The sequence below is a fragment of the Danio rerio genome, chromosome 23 (assembly GCF_052040795.2).
Source record: "Danio rerio strain M-AB ecotype USA chromosome 23, GRCz13ab, whole genome shotgun sequence".
Classification (NCBI taxonomy): domain Eukaryota; kingdom Metazoa; phylum Chordata; class Actinopteri; order Cypriniformes; family Danionidae; genus Danio; species Danio rerio.
This window is the reverse complement of record NC_141043.1, coordinates 33,706,297-33,716,486: the sequence shown is the minus strand read 5'-3', so window position 1 is coordinate 33,716,486 and position 10,190 is coordinate 33,706,297. Positions and strand designations below refer to the sequence as shown.

The 10,190-nt window shown below is 35.7% G+C and overlaps 1 protein-coding gene across 31 annotated transcripts in view; it reads left to right on the top strand.

Annotated features, from left to right (window-relative positions):
• Positions 1-7,817: 7,817 nt before the first annotated feature.
• The window catches only part of camta1a (calmodulin binding transcription activator 1a), a 641,759-nt gene continuing 639,386 nt past the window's right edge, over positions 7,818-10,190 (top strand). For all 31 annotated transcript variants that reach the window (XR_015523743.1, XM_087307401.1, XM_087307400.1 and 28 more), the window contains exon 1: positions 7,818-7,874. Coding sequence is in view for 19 of the 31 variants with exons in the window: in XM_087307395.1 (XP_087163521.1) it covers positions 7,850-7,874 (25 nt within the window). In the remaining 12 variants the exon portion in view is untranslated. The remainder of the gene's footprint in view (positions 7,875-10,190) is intronic.

The following is a 10,190-nucleotide window of genomic DNA, read 5'->3' as shown; positions in this document are numbered from 1 at the left end:
AGCACACAGCATTCTTACAAGTCTGCAAAACTGTAAGGGAAAGTTTAGAACATGGGGCCAAGTAGATTTTTATGACTATCTAATCAGATGCACTTACAGAGTTTGTTATAAAATGCAAAGAACATTATCTATCAATAAACCAATAAGTTAACCTAATTCCTTCATGGTGTCCAAACACAAATTGATTGTGTGCAACCCAATTTTTTACAGTGTATATACGCTACAGTTTATATTAAACTAACAGAACTTTATGTATTTTAAACATTCTGTTCAGAAGTCCTTATTGACAGTTTAATTGCTTTCTAATCAAGGGTTTAAAAGCAGTTTTAAACTGTTTACAAGTTACACATTCTCATTTACTTTATTTTTAACATACAGAACATGTAAAGTATTGTATAATTATAATCAGGGTGCAAATTACAGGGGAGGTTGGGGGGTCTGATCCCCCTAATTAACACTTGATCCCCCCTGAAGGACATCAAAACAAGACGTATAGGGGGGTCTGCCCTTTAATAGTTTATAAATAGTTTCCCCTAATCTGTATTTTAAATAACATTGACAATTAAAATAATAGATAACTTCAAAATGCATTTGAACACCCTTACAATAGTTCATACAATTGTGAAGGCATGTCTGCATTAGAAACATGAGCTCATCAGTTTGAAACCAGCAAATCTAGAGCACCAACAGACATAATGTGTTCACAAAACATGTTTGTTTAAAAAAGACATTTGTAGATGTCTGTAAAACCAGATGCATAGTTTGTATTTTATTATAAACCGGCTCGCACATGGAAGTTAAACAGTTAAAAAAAGGCACAGTCTTTCATGGTCATCTATAAATAGGTACAGGAAAGCAAACTTGTCACTGTTTAGTTTAATATCATAAATATAATTGAGAACTACTCAATGTCCCTCAAACAAATTAGATGTGATTGAATTAAATATATAAATTTGGCTCACTGAGGCACAATACCGAACATAACTGAAAAACTTGACCCTTTAACCGTCAATGTATTTTTCACACCCTGATTATAATTTGTATACCTTTAAATCATTCTATTGTAATTTGTATGAGCCGAAATTATATGATGTTTAAATAAGTTAAGCCATGTAAAGTTTAATTAACTAATCTTTGCCGCTTGTCAAACCTGCAGTAGGGCCATACAGTCCCACATAATTGTGGTTATTCACTTGATGCCTTGCTTATATAACATATTTCCTTTATTTCCTTTAGCCTGAGTGTTCAAGTGGGCACAAAGAGCACCAGTGTATAACATTTGATTACACTATATATGACACAATCAAGTTGATTCATTCATTCATTTTATTTTCGGCTTAGTCCCTTTATTAATCTGAGGTCGCCACAGTGGAATGAACAGCCAACTTATCCAGCATATGTTTTACGTAGCAGATGCCCTTCCAGCTGCAACCCATCACTGGAAAACACCCATACACACTCATTCACACTCATACAATACGGACAATATAGCCTAACTAATTCACCTGTATGTCTTTGGACTTGTGAGGGAAACCGGAGCATGCGGAGGAAATGCAGCCAAACACAAGGAGAACATGCAAACTCCACGCAGAAATGCCAACTGACCCAGCTGAGGCTCAAACCAGCGACCTTCTTGCTGTGAGGCAATCGTGCTACCCCACTGCGCCACTGTGTTGCCCTACATGCAAGTTTTACAAACGTTTTTACCTATTGTGACACTTTCAACACTTTAAAATAAAACTTGTTCTCTCGTCTAACAGATGACACTATTGCTCTTTTAATTAAGCTAACAAAGAACTGTTAACAAAATAAACATTTTAGAAAATATTATATTCATCTCTTTACTAAAAAATGTGCAACACTGTAAGTTTCACTACAAATATGTATATAATATGTAACTGATTTGATTGTGGCACAGTAATCTCTAGTAGTATCTGGATGCAGACTTGGATTTACAAGCTGAGACTGCATATCTCAGACTTGCAATGTCAGACACAATGCACTCAATGGAGCTAGTGCAGGGGTGCCCAAACTCAGTCCTGAGGTGCCGGTGTCCTGCAGAGATTAGTTCCAACCCCAATCAGATACACCTGGGCTAGGTAATCAAGATTTTACTAGCCTTTAGAAACATCCATGCAGGTGTGTTGATGCAAGTTAGAGCTAAAATCTGCTGGATACCAGCCCCCCAGGACAGACTTTGGGGACCCCGGAGCTAGTGACTGACATCATTGTGAAGGGTAAGTTTAAGGATGGGGTTAGGTGTGCGCATTAAAAAGCATTGCATGCAGCTCACCTGGCAACTGCACCAAGTCTGCATCCAGACCCCTCTCGTTATTATGGTGAATGATTTCATTTGCTTTCCTTGAATAGCCTACCTTCTGATGTTTTTCTTGAGCATGTTTTTGTAAACTGTTGTAGTCTCTCCAGTATTTTGTGAGTCCAGTGGTTCTTGAAATCAGAAATATATAATGTGCTCAGCATAAATCAGTACACCCTCACAGATCTCTCTTTTACATTGTGATTTTCTATAGGATGCTTTACAATAATATATCTGTGCATATACATAAGATTAGTCAGAAACAAAGCCAAAACTTGATCACAGATGATCACAGTCATTCCAAAAACCATTCATTCATTCATTCATTCATTCATTCATTCATTCATTCATTCATTTCCTTCAACTTAGTCTCTAACTTATCGGGTGTCAGTCCAAAATTTTGTACACTCAAATTAATATGTTGGAGAAAAATATTAAATAAAATTTTAATAAATAAGAAAAATCAAGAGAAACAGAATAAATATCAAATTTTGTTTAACAAATTTTATTTTATTTATTTATTTTTTGAATAGATGTATCATACATGAAAAAAAAAAAAAAAAAAAAAAACATTTCCCCATTGTGGAAAATGCAGCGGGAATAAGCACAAGCTTATTATTTTCCCACCCCATTACCACACACATCATCCATCTGTTACTTAAACTTATTTTTTTTTTACTTATCTATTATTTTTACATGAAACATATGAGCTTTGCATGAGACATATTTGATCCTTTTGGCGTCTTTGACATGTTTGATTCCATTTGTTCATTTACATTTTATAACAGACCCAAAAATACATAGTACTGCAAACAGCCATTAATTGAAATTTCATAATACCATTCTTTTTCAGTCACCTCTATTAATCATTATGTTCCTTTAATAATATATATTTATACAACTTTTTCAATTGATTAATATCTCGACATTGTTTGAGAATCTGTTCTAGACTGTTCCATTATTTCACACCACTTAGATTTATACAAACTTTTTTAAATGTGTCCTTGTTTTCAACATCTTAAAATGTTGTTCTACTCTAAGATTATACCCCTTGTCTTTTTTCAAAAAATTTTGTATGCACTTTGGAAGTAATTTATTCCTAGCTGTTTTAAATTTAACCGAATCATTGAACTTAAGTATCTTTAATTTAAAAAAATAAAGGATTTGTACTCTCCAAATACCCCGCATTTTCTATCAGTCTATTTACTTTTTTCTGCGTTGTACATGAGAATCGTATACGTTTAAATATGAATTTAAACGTATAATCTTTCTATACCTAAAGATTTTAGGTCACCAAACTCTTATTTTTATGAATATGAGTGTTTAATGAAAGTGTAAATCCACCAAAAATGATTGGCCATATTCATTGAGAAATGGACAAGCATATTCTTCAAAACAAGGTGTGCTCATTTAAGCACTGTTTAGTTTACAAGATTCATGTGTATTTTCACAGCAAACACAAAACTTGAAGCAAATAATGCCATATGTTTTGAGAAAATCCATCAGAAATCAGTCATTTTAGGCTACAGATATATATATATATATATATATATATATATATATATATATATATATATATATATATATATATATATATATATATATATATATATATATATATATATATATATATATATATATAAATGTCCCTGCAAAATCCTGGAAGGACAGCTGATGGGATGTAATATGTATAAATAATAGATTGTGTCTTTTCCCTCTGCAGAAAAGTCAAGCCAAAAGTCCTAGGTTTTGAACATGCATGCAAGTGATAAAACCTATGTAACAAACCACAATGTGATGCAACTGCAATATAAACCAAGCTTGTCATTCCATTATCTACATTACAACCTCCACACACACAGAACTGGAAGGAATAACAAAACAGCATGTAGCCTACAATTTAGAAAAAAAAGGCCAATTTCATTTAAAACAAATTCCTTCACACATTACATGTTACTAACAGACGTCTAGCAGAGGCCAGCAAGCATCCTTACTGTGTTCACCTCGCCTCCTTGTTGATTTAAATCCTACTGCAGAGTAAGAAGTCATTAAATTAATAGTTGATGCAACATTGAAAACATATTTCATCGTTTACCCACTCTGCGCTCGTTTCAAACCAGTTTGAGTTTCTTTCTTTTGTAGATACTGAACTAGAAACTGGTAACCATTGACCTACATAGTAGTTTTTTTCCAATGGATGTCAATGGTTACCGGTTTTCAGATGTCTTCAGAATATCATCATATGTGTTCAGTAGAAGAAAGTTACTCACAAATGGAACTACTTGAGGCTGAGTGTTTAGTGTGTACGTTTTCATTTTTGGGTGAGCTTTCCATTTACGTTTAATTACATTTATTTAGTTTAAAAGTCAAACTGCGCCCCCTCTTGGCTATAATTAACAAGTAGTTAGTGAATTGTTTGTAACTGACCTCAGATCCAACTTTCAAACTCAGCTCCATTAGTAGGGAGAAGCAAATCAGTGTCATCACATATATGTGGAATCACTGAATACTTTATACTTTTAATCAAAGAAGAATATATCTAATCCACGTGTAACTCTTATAAAATGGAGCATGGAATTAATGACTTGTAATGAAAGAGTGTGTTAACGTAAGGATGGCGAAGTAGTTCTTTGAAGACCTCTGTGTGATGTCATGTGTGATCCTTTATGTGATCTCTGGCAGGAATAGACGGCAGATGCTCTGGAAATTGTGCTGGAAGTATCCTTTTCATTTCCTTAGAGAATTCAAGTGCCTTAACTGCTGTAGACATACATTTTTCAAGAGCTTCAAGTATTATTATTAGCCTTCCGAGCACTTTCTAATCCTAAATTAAACCTTTGCAATGCATATGCATTAATCGTGATTCAGTCTACAATACAAACGTGTTGTTGTTAAAAAAAAAACTATGCTATTTCCCAATGTCATGTTTATTTCCATTAGCAGGCCTACTGATAGACTGGCTCGAATGTTTTCTCCACGGGTCATTTAGAATGTTTTATTCAACAATCCAAGATTTTTCTCTCATAAAATGAGATAAGGATTTGGAAAGCATTCATATCTAACAACTGCAAGCAATAAAGATGACGCTTTAATGATAACATTTCATGGCGGGTATCCGCTGCGGGCAGAGAGACATTTAAGCCATTATCTATACGCTCGATGCAATTACAGAATGCTTAATCTAACGAATAATTAATCAGCTCGGGTATAACGCGACTTCCATATTCCTTACCGTGAGGTTTTCTAGGGAATTCAAATGGGACCTAGACCTCAGCATTATGCTTTTGGAATAGGAGAGAGACCATTTTTCTGGCAAGCTTATCTGAACGGAATACTTTTCAGAATTCAGACTTTTTAGTGGTCTGGAGATTTGACACTTGGTGAAAGCGCACTGTGAGTGTAGAGCGCTGCTGCCGCCTGGAGCTGTCCGTTCAGCACCATGGCGCAGGACTTCAGCGCACGAAGCCCAAAGTTGCTTCAGCTTCATCTTGTCCCAGAGTTGGCTATAGTCCCGTCCCTGGACATCTACCTACATGCAGAGTTCATCTAACAGTGCTTTAACTCATCTGCAATTAGCAAATGGTACTAAAGATCTAATTTAGTTAGCTAAGCTTGTGTTTGATGAAGGTTTAACTTTGAAGGAATTAAGGTATCTACAAGAAGAGGACTGTTGGGCATCCCGTCTTAATTTTTATGAGTTTTTAAGAGATGCATCTCGTTTTTTCAAGCAGTAATGTATATATATATATATATATATATATATATATATATATATATATATATATATATATATATATATATATATATATATATATATATATATATATTTTTTTTTTAAACAAAAGAACAAAATACATTAAAATATACAGATAATAATAATAATAATAATAATAAAACAAATGGTTAATAATATTAAAATTAATTAGGTAAATAATACATAATTTAAAATAATTAAATTATAGCCTTAATTAAATTTAGCCAGTCTGTGCTGGTTAAACAAATATGTTAAATGTTGCTGAAATGTAAGATCTGAACAATACAATAAGACACCAACAAGGGTTTGAAAGCTCAAACATTAAAAAAATGTTGCATGGTCCACCTGTTTTAGAAAGTGTTGAAAGGGGGTCCTTATTTCATAAAAATCTTGTAATTTCCCTTTAAAGTGTATGTCAGCTTCTCCAGAGCAAGATTGCTGGTAAAAAGTCATCAGTTTTAGTGGAAATATGCAGAGCATTTGTGGCAAAGCAATGCTTTTATACAAATAGACTGCAGCTCTGCACAAGAGATTTGGCCAGCGTAGAAATTGAAATGGTCGTGTCCAACTGAGTCTGGTTTCTCTTGAGTTTTTTTTTTCTTCACTTTCTCCAATTGGTGAAGTTTTTTTCCCTCGCCGCTGTTGCCACTGGCTAGCATGGTTCGGAATCAGTAGAGCTACACGCCAATGGATTTGCTCTTCAGTGTTCGGACTCTCAGTAGTGATTAATAAACCTCACTGAACTGAGCTAAACTGAACTGAACTTAAACTCTGAAAACTGAACTGACACATTCAATTTACAATTTACCATAATCTTTTATTTGAAGCTGCACTGTCACAATCTACATTGTAAAAGCACTATACAAATAAAGGTGAATTAAAAATTTAATTGAAATAGCCTATAATAAGAGAAAAAATAACTGATTATGAGATCTGAAGAGTATAAAAGGTCATCACCAACATGCTCACCAAGCTTTCAGAAAATATGTTTCTTTGATTTGATTTTGAACTTTTTTTTTATTAATTCAATGCCACAAAAACACGAGGTGCTACATATTTAAATAGTTTTCTAAAAGAGAAAATATAAAAATCGTATATAGTTGAATTAAACGTTTTCACATGTTTTTAGTGCTTTTTGTTTTGTGAATGTTCTAAAAGATTTACATATAATTTGAAGTCATTTACAAAATGTGAAAAGTTAGCTTTAAATTGAGCCCACTTTTTCTTATATGTAGTATTGTCCTAATAACATAAAGAAATAAAAAAAATCTGTTGTGCTTTGCAATTAAGTTCTCATCAGAATAAAACAGTACATCAAACAAATTTCTGTCTTATAATCCATTTTTTGTTTAATAAACACTTCCAAATCTTTCCAAAATATTCTAGAGTAAACACTATGAAAAAAGATACAAAATTGTTTCTTTTTCTTGACCAGAATTTACCAACCTTAAACATTCCCATCGTCTTTTCATTTGCACGAGAACGTCTCACGAGCCCTCACTTCAGATTGGTTGGATTCTTCTTAAGGTGTATCTACACATCCCGCTTTACCCAATGGCTCTCCGAGACACTTCGAAGGGGAGGATGTTTGCTTTGCTCTCGCAAGCCATTTTAGCACAACATGGTCAGTCATAGTCCGACAGCCAATGGTGAGTGCGCTCTGGTTGGACTTGCCTCTGCCTCGCCAGTCCCTTCTCGTGCTGCTGTCCTCGGCGTGAACGCGCGTGGTACCCAACGCTCGTGAAGAGGAGGAGGAGGATGTGGCGCGCGGAGGGGAAATGGCTGCCGAAAACAAGCCGGAAGGTAAGTCAGAAACATCGGGGATATTTTTTACTTGTACGGCAAGAGTGTGCGAGGGGAAAAAATTGAAGGCAGGCAGGGAAGAGCCGCCAGTTGAGATCCGAGGAGCTTTCGGGATTGTAAAGCCTCTGTGTTTATCCTCGCACACTCGTTATTCCAGCACGGAGACATCACATCACATCACCCTAGCCAGCATCGGTAGCTAGCCAGCAGTGTGCATCACACATATTTAAAAACAAGCCGGAGCAAAAGCGCGAGCACCTTTGAAAATTCAAACATCTGCCTCGTGCTCCATTTCCTTCAGCCTGACGGTCGCGCTCAAAGCAAAACTTGTGAGCCGCGACGACTGTCGTTTTCTAACTTCTTGTCTCGATTTATCAAGCTCCCTCGGTTGCGTAAATTGTTTCTGAGTTGGAGTGTATAGAGTTCTGGAGACCGTAGTTTGACCAAAAGCTCTCCTCACCGCCAGAAGTCGTACAAATTTCATTGGTAAGCTTCTTTAATAGTATATTTTTTCCTTCAGTCACTTTCACGCGCCCATAGACACTAACTGACCTTGCATTTAGCGGTTTTGTCATGTGTGGTCAAAGCAATTTCACTTCGAAATTTGCTTCAAGGACACATTCTTCCACGCCAGTGTGTCCCCTTTACGTCAGATACACATAAACAGTGGTTTAAATCTCTCAACCGGGGTCTGATATTTCCAGACCTTTACAGAACCAAAGGAATGTGGCGGCAATAACTTTAAAATGATTGTTTATTTTTTATTGCCAGAACGGAAGAAGACGTGGCATTGCATAATACATTACCATTTCTCATTTGCAGTGTTTTGAATACTTTTCAGAAATGTCTCTGGAATGAATATAGTAACTAGAGTTGCTTTCACGAAGAGACTCTTGCACAGTTGCAGATAACGCATGTTTACAGTGTGTCGCTGCTGAAGAAATGGTCAAAATCCCTAATTATTATTGTCAGAAGTAGCAACAGTATCATTTTTAGTGTCATCACATGTACTTGACAAGAAATACACATTGAACAGCTGTCAAGCTGACAACACTTTCATGTAACAGCTTTCCCTGTACATAAAGCATATAAACACGTAGGTTTTGATAAGTCGTCATTAGCTGCGAGGATTTTTGGTTTGTAATTCACCTTCAGTCACATCAAAAGAAAAGGGTGGTTTTTCAACCACAAGGTGGCGACATTGAGTTAAAATAAACTTTTTGTTGTTGTAATCTTGAAAATATAGTAGTGGATAAAGATAACAGAATAACAATTCTGTCATGTTTTGGATAATTAACAAACTCACCTGTAAATAATCTTTATACACAGCATTTTATATCGTGATTGCACATGATAGGGTTTCCTATTTTTGATGCTGAATAGCCTAGTAGAAAGTGAAAAATAACTTTGGTTATAAAACCTTGCATTTGTATTGTAAATTATGCATATTTAGGTTTTAGATGTAATCAATTAAAACATAATTGGCATTACAACATCTCCAGATAATTCCAGCATTCTAAACATACAGTACTCCACAAGGGGGTGATATTGAGCTTCCAAAATGTTCCCTGTTATATTTTTCACACTGTGTCAGCTAAGAATACAAGCATTACCATAAATATAGATATATACGAGTGTTTTAAAAACAGCACTGAGGCTAACTACCTAAACTAGCTGCCTCTCTCTCTCTCTGTGTGTGTGTGATTGTGAGTGTGTGCATGTGTTTGTCAATCTCTGCATGTCTGTGTGTGCATTTCAGATGCAAACAAACACAACAAGCCTTGAAACGTGCCTCAGACTCTGCTGCTTCCTGCCAATGCTTCTCAGTAGCCAAGAGCTTTTTAGAAACCCCGACTTGTGACTCCCATTGCAGAACGGGCTCGGTTATTTTTGTCATGCTTGACAGGTCAACGTATGGGGGAGGAGCTAGCGTTCCACACCTCCACATTAATATAGAAAGCGCTGTACCGTATAGCTACAACTAAAAACAGAGTCCTGTATAGCTGACAGTGGGTTATATTTAATTTCTAGGCCTACACACATTCGGGACGTATAGGGGAGGCATTTTGCATGCCATTCATTTTAGTGCTGATCGTTGCCTGTGTTTTAAACTTTTGTCCTTGAAGCATTTAAAATGTTTGCATAGAGCATGGTTCTCGAGGGCCTTATTATTTGGCAGGGTTTTTTGCACATAAGGACAGGCTGTTCTTAGCTGGAGGCTGCTGTGAAAACATGGTTAATGTCTCACGCACCCCATAGAGTTCTTCTGTCTCCTGGTATGACCCAGCTCACTTTTTAGATTGCCAGGAACTGGGA